Below are 18,841 nucleotides of genomic sequence, written 5' to 3'. Positions count from 1 at the left end.
GGCCTCCCAAAGTGCTGGGAGGCCGAGACGGGCAGATCACGAGGTCAGGAGATAGAGACCATCCTGGCTAATACAGTGAAACCCCGTCTCTACTAAAAGCTACAAAAAAAAAAAAAAACTAGCCGGGCGACGAGGCGGGCGTCTGTAGTCCCAGCTACTTGGGAGGCTGAGGCAGGAGAATGGCGTAAACCCAGGAAGCGGAGCTTGCAGTGAGCTGAGTTCCAGCCACTGCACTCCAGCCTGGGCGACAGAGCCAGACTCCGTCTCAAAAAAAAAAAAAAAGAATGTCCTTCCTTTTTAAAGCCAAGTAATATTATATTACAAGTATATACCACATTTTGCTTCTCCATCTATCATATGGACACGTGGGTTATTTTCACCTGTTGGCTATTGAAAATGATGCTATGAACATGGGTGTACAAATACCTCTTTGAGACTCTGCTTTCAATTCTTTTGGGTGTATAGCCAGAAATGGAATTACTGGATCAGATGATAATTCTGTTTCTACTTTTTTGAGGAACCACCATACTGTTTTCTGTAACTGTTATTATATAATAGTTATTAATAATTTAATGATTACTGAACAGCAGCCATCCTGCAAAGCCCTGTCACTCATTCCAGGTCTTTCTCACCCAATCTCATTGTCTGAGGTAATACCCCAACAGAGAGCCTTCGTTTGCTGGCACTGTGTGTTGTTGTTACACATTAACCTTCCCAAATTACACATATTTCACAGATGAAAATCCTGAGTTGCACTGATGGAAGGGAACTTGCCAAGGGCAATAGAGTGAAATATCAGAACTCCAGACTTGAATTCAAGCAGCCAAGCTTCTCATCTCCTGCCAGGAGGTGTGTTTCAAAGTTTGGGATAGAACTGGGACTTGCAGGCCAGGTGTGGTGGCTCACGCCTGTAATCCCAACACTTTGGGAGGCCGAGGTGGGCGGATCACGAGGTCAGGAGATCGAGACCACAGTGAAACCTCATCTCTACTAAAAATACAAAAAATTAGCCTGGCGTGGTGGCAGGCGCCTGTAGTCCCAGCTACTCGGGAGGCTGAGGCAGAAGAATGGTGTGAACCCGGGAGGAGGAGTTGCAGTGAGCCTAGATCACGCCACTGTACTCCAGCCTGGGCGACAGAGCTAGACTCTGTCTCAAAAAAAAAAAAAACAAGAATTGTGACTTGGATACCTGTGTCACCTATATTGTGTGACTCAAACTCCCTTTGCCTGTTTCTCATCTTGAATATGGGTCTAATGATGATGATCTGGAAGTCATTTAAGGATTAAGTTAGGTAACTGCCAGTCTGCCTGGGATGCCATAATTAAATACCACAGGCTGGGTGGCTTAAACAAAAGAAATTTATTTCTCACAGTTCTGGAGGCTGAGAAGTCCAAGATCAAGATCAAGGTGTCAGCAAGGTAGGTTTCATTCTGAGGCCTCTTCCCTTGGCTTGCAGGAGGCCACCATCTGGCTATGTGCTCACATGACCTCTTCTTTGTGCTCACACCGGGGGTGGGGGAGACAGCAAGCTCTCTGGTATCTTTTCTTATAAGGGCACTAATCCCATCATGAGGGCCCCACCCTCACAATGTCATCTAACCCTACTGCCCTCCCAAAGGCCCTACCTCCAAATACAAATACCATCACCTTTGGAGCTGGGCTTCCCATGAATTCCTGGGGGCATACGGAGTCCACAACAGTCCATCACTTACTGGAGGAGTCTCCATGTGCCAGACTATGCTAACTGCTTTACCCCCATCCCAGGCTCACAGGGCAGCGTTAGGGAGCAGAGCTTTGTGGCTAACAGCACAGGCTCCAAAACCAACGGCCTGACATATGGTAAGTGCTTAATGAACAGTTGCTATTACTTGCTCCACTTTGCAGAAGAAGAAACTGAGCTTTAAAAAAAATCAAGAAACTTGCTGGAGGGGTAAGCTGGGCTCCCTAATTCTCAGCTCCCTTGGGAGAGCCCTTGGTACAGTTCCTCACGCAAAGTAGACGCTCTGAGGGGCAAGTCTGGCTGCTGCTGACAGTCATGATGTTTCCTTCTCATGCAACCAGCTGCACCTGCTGCTGCTGCCTGGATTCCAAGGGAAGACACCAGATGGACAAACCCCTGTCCCTAACTATTCCCCCGCAGCCACGCCCACCTCCCCTCTTTAAATTCTTGTCTCAGCCTCTGATGCTTCCTCGCTGCAGTCAGCCAGGGCCCCACTACAAGAAGCAGCTTCCTAAACAGCTGATGTGGGGGCTTCTGATGGTCCAGGGAACGTCGAATGTCATGGCAGGCAGAGCCGCCAAGGTGTGGCTCCAGCCTCCCTCCCAACCTTTTCATTGACTTCTGGAGTCAGCTGCACCCTGCAACACTTCATATATGTTCTTCTCAGGTCCAGAGGCGTAAATCCTACCCACTTTCCAAGACCTCCTTTGGAGACTTCTGAATCACTCCCCATTAACTCCACCTCCCCCTGCCCATCTCTGCAGAATTCCCCACTTTCCTCTGGCTTGCAGATATTAAAGCACATACGTTCTCTCTCTTGCCAAACTGCAAGCTCCCTGCAGGCAGAAACTACAAGAACATTGGGGGCTGAGCACCCAGAGAGGTGCCAGGCCCACAGGAGTCACTCCATGAATATTGATCAAATTGGGTTGAACTGTTGAAATGAAATCCAAAACTCCCAGGGAACCTTATTCTCCCTGAGCAGGACCAGAAACGCCCCAGTGAAAGGATGCCTTTGTCCCCCACACTCACTCTAGAGCTCCTGGAGAGAGAGAACGTGAGATCAGTCAATGCCAGGAGCTGCCAATCTTTGCTGTTTTTCCCTTTCAGTCATGTTTATTGATATAATTGGTCCTAATATTTTAATTCCCACACAAATGTGTCACCTCCAGTCTCCACAATGTCAAAATGTCATCAAGTAACCTCCCCAAAGTCGCGTTTAACCTCTGCAGCGGCATCAACACCCACACAGCTTTGGCGCCACAAAGCAGCGGTGAGGCAGTGGGTGTATCATCCCCTCTGCCTGCCTCTCTTGTTTCTATATATATGCTAAATAGTTATAAGAAATAAAACAATTGTCTCTGGCTCTCAAGGGAAATCTTGAAAAGATTATGTCTCGCTGCTGTCTAAGTGAACCGCCCAAGAACTGCTTGCCTCCAGAACTCTATTATCCTCAAAAACAGAGAGAACATTATCATCTCTTTTTTGTTGCCATTGCTTTTGCCTGCTGTTCTTTAAGTTTTCTCCAAAAACATCTTTTTTTTTTCAGTCCTAAGCATACAACTTTGCCAATAATGGTGAAAAAAAAAATCTCCTTTAAGAAATGCAGCCCTTCTCACATGGGGATTATTTTGCATGTGCTTTTTGTTGGACACATGATGTTCTGCAGACTCCGTGTGTCTGTGTAGGTCATTGTAGTACTTATTACATGTGTTCGGGCATGATTGATAGGTACGTACCCTTGTGTATGCATATGTATGTGGATACGTGTGCATTTGTCGATACGGGCAGGTATGCACAGGTGTGCGTGGCTTCGTGGCAGAATTGGATGGCGCCCACCCACTATGCCTGTGCTTCTTATGTTTCTCAGTCCCCCTGGTCTTTATGTTGGGGCAGTATGGCTAGTTTTGGACAATGAATTGTGAACAGAAGTGACTTCTGGCTGGGGCAACTTAGTGCCCACATGCCCTTGTAGTGGCAGCTGTCATGAACTAAATGTTTGTGTCCCCTAAGATTCACACACTGAAGCCCTGACCTGCAATGTGATGGCATTTGGAGGTGGGGCCTTTGGAAGGTAATTAGGTGTAGATGACGTCATGAGGGTAGGGCCCCATGATGAGAAGAGTGGGTAGGGCCCATGACAGGATTAGTGCTCTTGTAAGACGAGAAAGCAAGACCAGAGTCTTCTCTCATTCAGCCATGTGAGGACACCTGCAACCCAGGAAGAGGGCCCTCACTAGGAATTACATTTACTGGCACCTTGATCTTGGGCTTCCCAGCCTCCAGAACTGTGAGAAATAAATGTCTGTTGTTTAAGCCACCCAGTCCATAGTATTTTGTTACAGCAGCTCAAGCAAACTAAACCAGGAGGCTTAGAGACATGCATTCTAGATGAAGTAGCATGAAGATGGAAGAAGGCTGCCCAACTCCCACAGGCTGCAATGTGAGGTAGAACCTCTGAGTGTGTTAAGCCCTTGAGATTTCAGGGTCTCTCTTTTGCAGCAACTAGCATTGCCTATATAAATAATGCAGATAAAATAATGCAGATAATCTTCTGGGATTAAAAAAATAGTAATAATAATGTAGATAATAGCAAGTACATAGGGTTTTTGTTAGAACTGAATTAGGTAATAACTTAAAAATCATGTGTGCATTCTCCAAGTAGTGTGGGGTAACTGCAGTAAACAACAATGTATTCTATATTTGTTTCAAAAGAGCTAGAAGTAAGGACTTGAAATGTTCTCAACACATTGAAATGATAAATACTCGAGGTGATGGATAACGCAAATACCCCGACTTGATCTTGATCGTTACACATTCTATGCATGTAGCAAAATAGCATATGTATCCCATAAATATGCAAAAATACTATGTATCAATTTTTAAAATTGGACAAGCGCCTAATAAGCACACTCTACTAGCCTGGCCCTGTGTCAGGTGCTGGGGATACAAGCCCAGGGACCCTGTCCTCAGGGACATTTTGTTCTTGCAGGGCAGATGCGGAAACTGACATACATGGTAAATGCACAATTCCGGGAGCGGGAGCATATACACACCAAGTTTCATTCCCAGGGATTCAGGAAACGCTACACTATAAAAGGGTGGGACGAGCAGCATTTTGAGGAAGAAGTAGAGCTTGCCCGGTTAAATGAGCCAGGGTGCCCCAGGGGAGATGGGGAGGGGACTGGTTATGAATGGTGGATGTGTGTAGCAAGTTTTTAGAACCTTCAAGGAAGCCCTGGGATTCTCAGACGCCACATTCTGTTGAGGCTGGGTCACTCTGAGTGGCTCCAGGGATAGGAGGGTCTGGGAAAGCGTGAAGGTCTCATTTACTCTCGACACAGAAAATGCGAGCTTTTTCTTTTTTAAGGCTATGGCAAAATGCCCTGCTTTCTTCGTATTCATCTAGAAGGGAGCGTGTGTGGGGGCGTCTGCCACTGTCCCCCAAGTGAATGTGCGCTCCCAGAGGCAGAAACAGACCTGGTCATGTAGCCCCCTGGGTTCCCTGAGCCAAGGGCCTGGGCTGCGCCTGGAGTCCCCACAAACGCCTGCTGGATGGAAAGGAACACAGGTCTCATGCTGGGCTGCAGTTTGGAACAAACAAAACTGAATACCCACCCCAGGGTGGCATCCACGTCAGCCCCTGCTGAGCTGCACGGAGGTTTCTCTCCAGGGAAGTCTGCGAACTCGAGCGCCGGTGCACCGCGCCACCCCGCGGTCACACCTGGCAACTGCACCTTCCCGGACAGTGCCGTGGAGCCCCGCTCTCCCGCCGTTGTCACCCCTTCCAGGGCTGGAATCCTCAGCCCACCTTCTTCCCTCTATAAAGTCTCCGACAATGTCCAGGCACTGCTTCACCACGGTTATTTGGGTCCTGACATCCTAAGCCCCGCTTGTCAGATTATGAGTGGGAGGTGACAATGAGAATTCAAGCCACACGTGAGAGAAAGGGACAAAGACAGGACGCGTTAACCCCTTACCGAAGCGCATGCTGGTAAAGAATGCTGGCAGAGAGGGGTTTGAGCCCAACCCAACCACTCCCTAGCTCAGATCCTGCAGAGCTACTTCACCCCACCGGGCCTCAGTTTCCCTCTCTATAAAATGGGGATGATAGAACCCAGAATCACTGTATTAAAAGACATAATTCATATAAAATAAGCTAAGGCTCCATGGCTGGCACATAGCAAGTGTTCAACAAATAAAAATTCAAAGCACCTATGCTTCTGTTACTCCATCAGAGTCTTGCTTCAGGTTAGTGAGGTAAACATTAATATTTCCATTGTATTGACAAGTACACTGAGGCTCAGAGAGTGGAAGGGACTGGCCTGAGGTCTTTCAGCCAGGGAACGATGGGCTTGAAGCGGAGCCTTTTGGTGCTTGCCAACATTCCAGGAGCCCCCTGAAAGAAGATGCAGAGGGCAGAATGCTGAGGAAAAACTGGGAAGGTCAAAAGAGAGAAGAGAGAGGAGACACAGTGCAAGTCCAAGACAGCAAACTGCTCTTTTCAGACCCTCTTTCTGCAGGAGGGAAAAAAAATGCTTTATTCAAAAAGTTCAGCCAGGCACAGTTAGAGGCTGAGGGCGGGAGAATCCCTTGAGGTCCAGGAGTTGGAGACCAGCCTGGACAACATAGCAAGACCCCCATCTGTACAAACCACATCAAAAAAACTAAAAAACATGGTGAAACCCCGTCTCTACTAAAAATACAAATATTAGCTGGGTGTGGTGGTGCTAGCCTGTAATCCAAGCTATTCGGGAGGCTGAGACATGAGAATTGCATGAACCAAGGAGACAGAGGTCGCAGTGAGCCAAGACTGTGCCACTCCCCTCCAGCTTGGGCAACAGAGTGAGACTCTGTCTCAAGAAAAAACAAAACAAAACAAACAAAAAACTAAAAAGACAAAAAGTTTGTCCTGAGAAGCACCCAGCACTGTTAGGAGGTCTGGGCTCTGGTTCTGGTCCTGCTGTGACGCAGTGGTGTGACTGGCTGACTTTGGACACGTGATACCCCCTCTCTGGGACTCAGTTTCCTCCTTGACAAAATGAGGGAGAGGGTGGGTCAAGATGCCTGCTCCGGGGCCTTTCAGCCCCACACCAGTCCCTCCCCCCTGCTTTTCAGGTGCTGTGTGGGGAAGCTGCCCACTACCACTCTGTGGACATCCATGGCCAAGGGGTGTCACCATTTGGCCTCAGAGACCTCCGAGGAGGAAGAAAGGACCCAGAACTGTGCCCCGGCGCGTGACAGATGGAAAGAATAACTCTTAACTTGATCATGTGAACAGGAGATTAGCATTAATCCCCAGTGGGGACTGAATCACTGTGCCCAAAATGCTGCACGCAGGGCCAGGAGCTCCGCAGGCGCAGAGCCCTGTGGGCGGGGAGCCTGGCCGTTTGCTAGCCAGATTAAAAAAATTCAACCTGCCGAGGCTCCAAAGGCTGACCCAGGGCAGAGTGGGAGGAGAGGTCACTGCTCCCTGCCACCTCTCAGCTGAGAGGAGAGCGCCGGTGGGGTGTACCCACGCCTTTCTGGGTGCGGGACGGCTGTGTGCCTATGTTTCATTGTTTTGCTTTTGGCTGATGTTTCAAACAAGAGCGGGCCAATCGGTAGACGTAATCACGGGCCTTTCATAGCCGCCTAACTAGGCGAAGATGAATGGCTTGGGTGGTGCTCTAGTTGAAAATAACAGCAACATATCAGGGCAGAATTAAAGAGAGAGAAAAACAAATGAAATAAATCTATCAGGACTCCAGGGCCATCTTTCCGAGGAAAACGTCAGGATGAGAAAGACCAGATTCCTGTGCCAGACCAAGGGTCAAAATCCTCGACACTCTTCACGTGGCCCCAAAGCGGGGAGCTGTTGTTGCCCTTTAGCTGCCTGAGGCAAGTCGGAGCCTATGTAGGGAAGACTCGGTCAGCGTCCCTGTCTTCTGTTCCTAATGACTGATTAAAGCCCTTGAAAATGTTAAAAGCCATTCCAAATGCCACGCTGGTGGAACAACTGTGTTTTCTTCACGCTCAGGGAGACGGAGGCTGAGGAAGCACTGGTAACTATGAGGAAGGGGGTCTCATGCTGGCGTTTGGGGAACCCTAGCTGTCCCTGTTCCCAGCTTGACTCTGTGGTCACCACAGTAGGGACAGACACTCCCCTCCAGTCACTCCCCAGTGCCCTCCAGACTTAGGGGAGGATCCGCAGATTCTGCCTGGGAGTGAGGTGGAGGCCCAGGCCGCAGCCACCCCCGCCCCTGGCCTCTGGGTGGAGGGGCAGAGCCAGGCAGTTCTGTGAGTGATGTTGGCCCCATGCTGAAGGCCAGCTACCCCTTGGCTGTCACTTGCTTCGCGTGAGGGGGTGCCCCTGAGCCAGTGACAAGTGTTTGTGGGAGCCATGCTCTGCCCTGGGTAAGAAGAAATTTCTACCTTTTCTCCCAGCTCCGCAAAGAGAGCTCTACAGCACCTCACAGGCAGAAAACAATTAGTGACTCAAAAAGGAAATGTATGGGAGAAGACACTTACTTAGGCTTTGCAGGGGACCTGCCACTTCAGGAGGACCTTCTAAGGGCTTTCTATTGGTTTGGAGCCTCCAATATGTTCTAACACCTCAGCTTGGTGGGGGTACCTCTGAGGTCTTCATCCTCTCTCTGCTCACCTGGAAGTGCCCCGTGCTCCCTGCAGCCAGTTAGTGCCCCATCCGGCAGGTTTTTCTCCCCTTATGATGCCCAGCCATGGGGGGCTGCCTCCAGATGCCCCAGCCAAGGCTCCCAGGGCAAAGGATCGAGGTTACTTTCTTGAAAATCACTCAGGCTTGCGTGGGGTGACGCATCGGGACAGGAATGGCCCCAAGATGCTGAGACCAGAAGAAAACACACTCTGACCGCCTTCTGCAGTTCCCCCAGGCCTCATCTGTCAATAGCCACACAGACAGTCAGGACAGGGTGTCTCAGAAACATCCCCTCCAGCGCCTAGCGGCTGAATGAGGGCGGCAAAATGCCATCCCAGGCTCCAGCAGAACTTATATGTCCCTGCAGAAGTGTGATGCCGTGGGAGCTTACAGGGCATGTGAAATACCCAGAAGTTACGTAAAGGGGCAGCTGCTAGATGTTAGAAGAAAGACAAGTTCCTGACCAGAATATTCAATATTCAGCAACCAGAAGCTAGGCCTCACTGTTTAAAAAAAGAAAAGGAAAGGAAAGAAAGAGAGAAAGAAGGAAAAGGCCTACAGTGATTCAGATCTCAATGTTAAAAAAAAAAAAAAATTAAACCTTTATGCCCTAATTCATAACACCCCAAAAGAGTGACATTCAAATTTGTGAACAGTCAATTCTGGCAAAAATATCAGAACTTACAAGTGGACAAAAAATTCAAAAGAGTATCTTTCCTGGTGATTCTCAAACATGATCCCATGAAATCACACAGGGAGCCTAATAAAAACCACAGGTTTCAGGGCCGCCCTACAGACCTAGTTGGGCTGGAATCTCTCGGGGCTGACACTAAGACATTTGTGAGTTTAGTAAGCTCCCCAAGTGCTCTGATGATAATGAGGTTTGGAAACCACCGACTTGGCCCACTGCTCCTGAACCTTTCCTGTGCATGCAAACCACCTGGTGATCTTGTACAAATTCAGATTCTATTCCGGATCTGAATGGGGCCTGGGATTCTGCATTTCTGTTGCTGATGCTGCTGGTCCTAAAACCATACTTGAAGTGTCCAGACTGTTCTCCAACCTCCCTCACTTGACTGAGAAACAGATAAACTGAGGAGCAGATATAAGGGAAGTCGAGAGGAGAACTGCTGAGTTGAAAGATAAAAAAATGACGTGGGTGGGAGCTGAGCTGAAAGGAAGCTGCAAGCTAATTGATCAAGAATGATAGTAATCTCAGCCCTTTGGAGGGAGGCCAAGGCAAGAGGATTGCTTGAGTTAGGAGTTTGAGACCAGCCTGGGCAACATGGCAAAACCCTGTCTCTACAAAAAATACAAAAATTACCCAGGCATAGTGGCTCGTGCCTATGGTCCCAGCCACTCGGGAGGCTGACACAGGAAGACTCCTTGAGCCCAGGAGGCGGAGGTTGCAGTAAGCCAAGATTGTGCCACTGCTGCAGCCTGGGCAACAGAGCAAGACTCTCCCCACAACCCAAAAAAAAAAAAAAAAAAAAAAAACTAAGAATGATGGTAAAGCTGGAAAGCTGGTTTCAAAGTCAGCCCCAGAATCTCCACTTGGTCATTTTCTTACCAGACAACAGTCTTGGGGCTTGTTTCCTAGTGATCATTGCAGGTGTGCAGTGGGAACTAGAACTCTGCACGGGCCCCTGGGACCGAGGGCTTGCTGGGCAGCTGAACCGTAACTACCCCACTCTTTGGCAAGATCAACTTTAGAGTCTACGTGCCAACCTCTGGCATGTGTTCCAGGGTGCGCATGAGGCCCTCCCTGACACCCCTCCACCCTGTATATACAAGTGTGCATGTGCACACACACACAGAAATGTGGCTCCAGACACCCCTCCACCCTGTGTATACAGTACACACACACACACATATATACACACACACACACACACAGAAATGTGGCTCCACAAGTTGCAACGGGAAATAATCACCCTGTCTTCTGAGGGCCCTGTGCTGAACACCTATCCTGTCTCTCATTCCTTTGACCCACTTTGTGCTCAGCCCTTGCTACAGCTGAGCACAGGTGTAGGCCAAGGGCACCTTGCCTTAGCCGCCCCTAGTCTTCTGCCCCTGGGGCTTCTCGTCCTGCCTTCTGTGAGATGCTCACTGAGCAGGCCCAGCCATTCTAGCACCTGTGCAAATCTGGCGGAAATGAACAGTCCCTAGGGGAACCCTTGGGCGATAGAAATGGGAGCTGGTAAATAAAGATTTTCCTGTCCCGGGCCTCCTGTAGACAAAGCACTCCGTTCATCAGACTGTCCCCAGAGGGATGGAGCCCCAGTTGCCTCCAAGGGTAACCAGCTCACAATGCATACTTGGATAGGCTTTCCTCCTTCCCTAGTTCACTTTCCCAGCCTTCCTGCACGAAAGCCATGCCAGGCTTTGTTTTAGAGAAAAACGTGGCTAACCCATGCCCTCCAGTGGTAGTGGCTAAATCCTGCAGAACAAGGAGGAAGGAGGAGGCTGCAGACTTCAGAGACCGCCGGCCCACAGTGACCCAGAACACCAGAGGCTCTCCCTGAAGCTGCAGCCCCTGCCTGAGGCTCACTGCAGCTGTGCAGGGTTCTGACAACAAATTATGTTGTGTCCAAAAAATAATTTAAGGTCCTCTGTGCGACGTTGGAAACAAGAGAAGGAAAGCTAAAGAAACAAGGCTTATTTGGCCTGGAGTAAAGGTTAAAAACCAACCTCATAAAAATAAACGGGTGGTTCTCATTGTTAGCTGATGTAAAGAATGCAAGGAGATAGGACTGACCTGGAACTGAAGGGCCATTTCACCCATCGGTATGCTGCCAAAGAGGAGATGGCGTCTCCTGGTGAAGTTATGAGCTCCCCATCGTCAGAGGCATTCAGCTTGTGATGGAGAGGGGTAGACTTCCTGGGGATAATGTGGATGGGATTCATTCTTTGGATAAAGCTTTTAAAGTTATTCCTTTTTTTTTTTTTTTTTTTTTTGGATGGAGTCTCACTCTGTCACCCAGGCTGGAGTGCAGCGGCACCATCTCGGCTCACTGCAACCTCCGCTTCCCAGGTTCAAGCGATTCTCTTGCCTCAGTCTCCTGAGCAGCTGGGATTACAGGTGTGAGCCACCACGCCCACCCTAAAGTTATTCCTTTTCTAGGCACCTCTTTAAAAATCACAAATCCTTTTCAAACTAAGATTCTGTTAGTATGAGTCTGCCCCAAAAGGGGGGAATGTTTATTGATAAGTGACCTCATAAACTCCCCCAGTCCAAGGACATAGACCATTGAACTGTGCTTTCAGCTGATGTTTTTTCCAGAGCGGGCTGTTTGTTCATGAGGTCTTAGCACCACCTAGTGGATTCCTTTGTTCATTACAAAGAGTATTAACTGTAAAGTTTAATACACCCTTTTTGATTAATGCATCAATTCAACAAAAATGTATTAAATACAAGTTATGGGTTAAGCATTGTGCCATCACCAGGGGTGCAACACTAATTAAACAAGACATGGTCTCACCTTCATGAGGCTCATATTCTAATAGACTAGACAATAAACATGTAAACGACAAAAGAATTAATTGATTTATATTGTGATGTCAGGAAATAAACCCATTGTGTGATATAGAGTAATGTAAGCAGGAAGAGGCTATTTTAAGTAGTATTGACAAGCCCAGTGCGGTGGCTCACACCTATAATCCCAACACTTTGGGAGCCCCAGGCGGGCGAATTACTTGAGGTCAGGAGTTCAAGACCAGCCCGGGCAACATAGTGAGATGCCTGTCTCTACAAAAATACAAAAATTAGCCAGGTATGGTGGCACCTGCCTGTAATTCCAGCTACTCAGGAGGCTGAGGTGGGAGGATCACTTGAACCCAGGAGACGGAGGCTACAGTGAGCTGAGATCATGCCACTGCACTCTAGCCTGGGCAACAGAGCGAGACTGTCTCAAAAAAAAAAATACAAAAATTAGCTGGGTGTGTTGGCACGCATGTGTGGCTCCCAGATACTCAGGAGGCTGAGGGAGGAGGATCAATTGAGCCTGGGAGGTCAAGGCAACAGTAAGCCATGTTCACACCACTGCACTCCAGCCTGGGAGACTGAGCAAGACCCTGTCTCAAAAAATAAAAAATAAAATAAAATAAATGGTGGGCAGAGAAAGCCTCTCCACGTGGACAATCGTGGAGGAGCTAAGAGCTTGGCTGTTCAAGGAGCTGAGGCCAGCATGTTCAGAGCCCAGTGGGTGAGGCCAGAGGGGTGCAGTGGGACTGGAGAGAGAAACGAGGGAAGTTCCATGTTTGTAAACATTTCCTCAAGTGAAAGCACACAAATGGTTAGGGTGGGCTTCTCCAGAACAATATCTGATTAAATTTTCAAAACACGGGGAAAGGGAAAATGCCTTGATAGGAACTTGGCCACGTGCTCAACTCCAGCAGGCCCCTACCAGGGCCATGGGTCACAGCTGTGTGCCCCTTAAGACAGCTGCATCTGCTCCCCACACCCTGCTTCAGGGTCCCCATTACTGATAAGCTGCATCTTTAATTACTTACGTTGGAAGTTTATTTTTAAAGTCTGGAAGAGTGGTTCTCAACCTTGGCTGCAAATCATCTGGGAGCTGTTAAAACCCCCCAAGTCTAGCTCACACCCTTGACCAGTTAAAGCTCCATCCCAGGAGGGTGGGCCCTGGGCACCGGTGCTTTGAAAGCCTGCAGGTGACTCCCATGTGCAGCCAAGGCTGAGAACAGCTGATCTGGAAGGATACTCATCAAGAGAAAAACAAGACACCTATTTGATATTCTCAGGTAGAGAAGGCTACACAAGTAATGAGGCTGTTTCCTTTTTCAAGACCAGGCCTCTTCCCCAGGTGGAAGCCCCCACTCTGGACCACCCCAGCCCTCGACACTACGCTCTCATTACGTTCCCACCTGGACGCTTCACAATGCAGTCAACGGACCCTGTGAGCTGACTTTGCAGAAACGTACTTTTTCATAATGGCAAGCAGGCCTGCCATAGGCCCGGGAGTTCTTGGGTTTCCACGGCCTTGTTACTCAGTCACACTTCCCCAAGGTGCAGAGGGTCCAAGAGCCAGACCTCCTAAGGCGGCGATTCTCAGCTGAGCAGCACATCACAATGGCTTGGGGAGCTCAAAAATACTGATCCTTGGGCCCAGCCCAAGACTGATTTCTGGGCTGCGGCTTGGGCTGTTGGATGATTCTAAAATGCAGCCAAAGGCCGGGCGGGATGGCTCACATTTGTAAAGTCAGCACTTCGGGAGGCCAAGGTGGGCAGATCACTTGAGGTCAGGAGTTTGAGACCAGCCTGGCTAACATAGTGAAGCCTCGTCTCTACTAAAAAAATACAAAAATTAGCCGGGTATGGTGGCATGTACCTGTAATCCCAGCTACTCGGGAGGCTGAGACAGAAGAATCGCATAAATCTGGGAGGCGGAGGTTGCAGTGAGAGAAGATCGCACCACTGCCCTTCAGCCTGGGCAGAGTGAGACTCTGTCATAAATAAATATATTAATTAATTTTTAAAAATGCAGCCAAGACTGGAAGCTGCTGTTGCCAAAGAAAAGGCAGCACCTGTATTCCTCTATGTCCTCAGGAGGTCTACAATAACCAGAACCGCTGTGTAACGGGTTGCTGCTTGAGTGGCCCACAATTGCTACAGGCTTTGTATTCTCTGCTAATGCAGCTCAGTCCTGGATCTATCTCTGTGTTCCCCAGGCCTCAGATCAGCTGGTTATGAGTAGGCCAGTTAAGACTACAAGGGATTCCATATAGCAGTCAACTGCCCCCGTCACCTCCCACTGGCTGGGAAGAAAGAACTCACGCAAGGCATGTGGCCACCAAGACGGCAATGCTACATTTAGTACATGATGGGTGGTTACCTAGTAAATTCCCATTTAAAAAAAAAAAAAAAAAAGGAGCATTATCCTTAAAGCTCTTGCCAGTCAAGCACCAACAAAAAAAACTGGTAATATGCACTTTGCTGCACTTGTATGGTATAACTGTTTACATAAGCAATGGCTTACGTTATTAAAAGAAAGCTATCCACATACATCTTAACATCTAGGATACATACCAGAAGGTAGCTAGTTACATTGGCTGGTGAAAATCCAGGTGATTCAAATTTTGTTATTGTTGTTGCTTATATTCATTTCCTAATTGTTTTATGATGAATATGGATGACTGATATGACCAATGTTACTAGAGCAAATACCAAAAAGAATCCATTGTTTCTTACAGAACTTAAGTGCATAGCTGGTCTATAAGTGTTCAGCTCACAACTCTTACCTTTTTTTTGTTTGTTTTTTGAGATAGAGTTTCACTCTGGTTGCCTCTCAAGTAGCTGGGATGGCAGGCATGTGCCACCACGCCCAGATGATTTTGTAATTTTGGTAGAGATGGGGTTTCACCATGTTGGTCAGGATGCTTCAAGAACCCTAAAAGCATTGCTCCCTCAACAAGAGGACAAGGGCCACATTGTACTTATTTGGTAGCTACGCGGCTCTAGTACAGCATGGCAGGCACTTAGAAGGATCAAGATCAACATGCTCATCAATTCAGCTGCCGGAAAGTAAGCCATTCCCCCTATCAGTCTTTTTCACAAGGAACACGGATTCTTTACTGCCTCTGCAGATTCTGTTAGTTTTTCAAAGTATCTTCTGTGAAACTAGTTTTCTCTGGACAATAGGTATGCAAAAACCAAAAAAGGTACGTGTGTGGGAGTCTGAAAGACAGATTTCTTTCCTAAAGAGCTTTGCAGAGCTTTGACTATACAATTATTCATTGTGAATTGCAATAGGAGGATACCATATATAGCTTTTCCCAAATTTATTTAGCCATAGAACACTTTTCTCCAGGAACAGCTGCAGGGACTAGTGCTCCCAGGAATACATTTTGGGAAATACTAGTCTATCTTTCTGGTGCACAGCTCTTTGATCTACCACCCACAAGGCAGAGTGGCTGCAAACGTGCCCTGTCCTCTATAATGAGGGCAGGGCTGCACAGAAGGTGGTTAGGTGACCACGCAGCACACTCAGACTTCTGTCATCGAGTGAGCTCAGCCACAAATGACGTAACTGAGAGCCCAGAAAACAAATAAGGAATGGTCCAATAAATATTCACAACTGAACATCAGCTGACATTTTCATTTATTCTGTTTACAGGCGCCACGTAGTTACACTGGTTTTTCTCGGTCTCGTCTGGGTTGGATCCAAAGACATTCAGAGGCATGGTGAGAGGCAAAGCATCAGACATCTCACTGGTGGCAGGTACTTTCTGACTACTGTACCACCTGCCGTATCCCTCCCCACCGCATCATCCCCAAAGCCATTTACTGCCGAACGCTACCGTAAAAACCCAATGCATTTACATAAAATAATGCCTAACTGCACATTTACAATTTTTAGAAAAAATCCCGCTTAAGCTCTTCTAGAAATTTATGGCAGGAAAGTTAAGGACCAAGGCTATGAGTGAGCCATATGTGGCAACTAAAAGTAGATGAGCACTGAGTTTCTCCATTCGTGGAAAAAAAGTCACACTGAGCCCACTCTTCCTGTGGGGCAGGATAAGACCTTTCTTTTATACCCTGTTGAGAATCTCAGGTGGACAACGTGACTGCATGAATGTTGAAAGGCAGCTTGCCGGCTTAGTTATCACCTTGCAGAGGTAGCTATGCACTACACAGCCACGCTGCCCAAAGTGCGCTCCTGAGAACACTGGTCCTACAAAGTGCTCCTTGTAAGAGAACTTTAGGAATCAAAGTATTTAGAAAATACTATACACTATCATTCCCTTCCTGGAGATCCACAATGTACAGTATCACATGGAAGTTTCCAGAAGTCCTTTCATAAAGAAATGCTTAACTTTAACCCAGAGTTTCCATATCAACCTGACCTTGGAATCTCTTATTTTTTGGGGTGACACATTTCATAGAACACATTCTGAGAAATGCTCCTCTATGGCTTTGAGAAATTCTTTGCAGAAACAAAATAATAATAATTTTTTTACTTAAAAAAATTAAGTAACTAGTAGGATCATGTGTTGGTCAAAAACAAAGAGATCAAAGAGTCAGGAAGTCCACGTAATAGACCCCTCCTTTCTAATTCCAGCCTAGCACTGTCGCCATAAACTTTGCCTGCCTGAAAACAAGTAGCAATCAGTTGTCCATGATTTCTCCCTTTGAGTTGTTCAGCATGGTAATCACAGTACAGAATTGAATGTGGCCCATCAGGGACCCATATTTCATGTACAGAGGCCAAGCGTCTTGTCTTGTCTTCTGTTGTAACAGTGAAATCATTAAACATCTATTGTTGCTTATCACATGACTACAAGGTTTTTCAAATAGACCTGACAAGCCCTTTGTTCCTAACAAAAAAGGGGGATGATAACTTGTAGAGCTTCCAATTATTTTCAGCCACAACTACACAGACCAAGAGATCATAATACAAAGCTTTTGGCCAAATAATTTAAAAGTATTACAGCAATGACAGGGAAAGATGGAAATCAATGACACTACTGGAATGATGTAAACATTTTATCATCTGCATAATACATAATTTTTTATTCTTGTTTCCAAGGAGTTTCACATGATGTTTTGAAGCAGAAGCAGACTCGCCACATGTGAAACTTGGCAGACAATAATAACATATTATCTATGCCCTGCTGGGATATAAGTGCACGTTCACACCTCAATAGCAATCCTCGCAAATCGATATTGCAGAGAGGCAGGAGGCCTCAGTAGCACTAAGCCCCTCTGCGCTGCCGGCTGGCTGGACAGCGTATCCAGCAAGCCTGTCAAGCTAACAAACCCCAGGGCTTCTCCACAGCCAACAGCCATGGAAAAATCTCCCTGAGTCACAAAGCCTAGGAGAGTTCTGGAGCAGTGCATCGTCACACGCGGCAGAGGGCCTGACCACAGCCCCAGAGTCAGAGCTTCCTGCCCAGCCACGGGCTCTTCCCACGCCGGGCCATCAGAAGAGGCGCATCCCGGCTTCTGCCTCTTCTCCCTTTTCTTCTTCTCTTTCTGTTCCAGGATCTTGCTCCTGAATGGGTCACTGTGTTTGGATTCCTGGGGCCCACAGTAATGCCAGTCCTCACGGAGCTGGAGGAAGTCCTCCTTGGCTGGGACGCAGATCATGGTGTGAGGCTCGGGGCTGCCCTTGCTGAGCAGAGACAGGCTGACCCACACCAGGGCCCTGGGGAAGTGGCCCAAGATGGACAGGCAGGCCTCTCTGGTCAATCCTTGCTGGCCTCTGCCAGGAGCTCGCCGGGCTCCCCGAGTGTCCTCAGAACTGGGCCCACACCAGGCTGACAGTTGCTTCAGTAATTTTCTACTCCTACATGAAGTTGGAGACATACGTTTGAGGATATTTTGTTCCAGAAAAAAAACATATAATCAGAAGATTAGACATTGCTAGAATTAATTTGATTCTTTTATACTATGTAAGAATCAAAACTACAATTTTTTAAAAATTAGAAATACACTGTAGGACATTTTAGTACTGATATTTTTCTTTTTATGTGTTTGCCATTCTGAAACTCAGGGACTAAATGTTTAAGAAGTTGAAGGCAGGCAAAACAAGACAGTGAAATAGAATCTAGGATTGTAATCACAGTGAGGGTGAAAATAAACAGGCACTAAGATTTTAATGAGTAAAGGAACTATAAGGGACAATAGTTGCATGTAAAGTAAGAAAGAATGATAGGAAATTAAGAGGGTACTATACGGAAAAGTAAGCACAAGACTAGAGGGATAAGCACTTTTTAAAAATCATAGCACAGGCCGGGCGTAGTGGCTCACACCTGTAATCCTAGCAGTTTTGGGAGGCCGAGGTGGGCGGATCATATGAGGTAAGGAGTTTGAGACCAGCCTGACCAACATGGTGAAAATTAGCCAAGCGTGGTGGCATGCACCTGTAGTCTCAACTACTTGGGAGGCTGAGGCAGGAGAATCGCTTGAATCCAGGAGGCAGAGGTTGCAGTGAGCCAAGATCACACCACTGCACTCCTGCCTGGGCGATAGAGCAAGACTCCATCTCAAAACAAAAAAAAAAAAATCAGAGCAAAGCACAGAATGCAGGGTTGTTGATAAGCAGAACCTGGCCCGCAGCAATATTGAGAGGACACCATAGTGTATCTGGTAGCCTCTCTGGTTAGGACCATATTACATCTAACTGGTTGCTACTCTATTACGAATCCATATGATTCAAAAGGAACTAGAAAAAATCTAATTTGGTGACTTAAAGCAAAGAATTCTTGCTCAAACTGCATAAAATACGTCAGAAAAAAACTGCCTTGGTTTAGATCTATTGATGACAATATTGTAAATCATTTCATCAATTAGCATCATTCCTTACATCAAACATTATTAAGCTGTTTCCCTGAGCCCTCTATGAAATATGGAAGACTGGCTTTCCCTTCCAGAAAGTCTATAAATTCCCTTGGATTTTGCATAAACAAACAGCGATGATGCTTATATCCTGTAGCCTCTTCA

At 47.3% G+C, this 18,841-nt stretch overlaps 1 protein-coding gene across 2 annotated transcripts in view; it reads right to left on the bottom strand.

The window, feature by feature from the left end:
* Window positions 1-15,474: 15,474 nt before the first annotated feature.
* The window catches only part of LOC111520901 (ribonucleases P/MRP protein subunit POP1), a 44,025-nt gene continuing 40,658 nt past the window's right edge, over window positions 15,475-18,841 (bottom strand). For both annotated transcript variants that reach the window (XM_026454942.1, XM_023184013.1), the window contains exon 16: window positions 15,475-17,684. In XM_026454942.1, coding sequence (XP_026310727.1) covers window positions 17,030-17,684 — 655 coding nt within the window. In that variant the 3' untranslated portion in view covers window positions 15,475-17,029. The remainder of the gene's footprint in view (window positions 17,685-18,841) is intronic.

This window comes from Piliocolobus tephrosceles, chromosome 7 (genome assembly GCF_002776525.5).
Source record: "Piliocolobus tephrosceles isolate RC106 chromosome 7, ASM277652v3, whole genome shotgun sequence".
Lineage (NCBI taxonomy): Eukaryota > Metazoa > Chordata > Mammalia > Primates > Cercopithecidae > Piliocolobus > Piliocolobus tephrosceles.
Note: the sequence above shows the minus strand (reverse complement) of the source record. Positions and strands in the feature narration are given on the sequence as shown.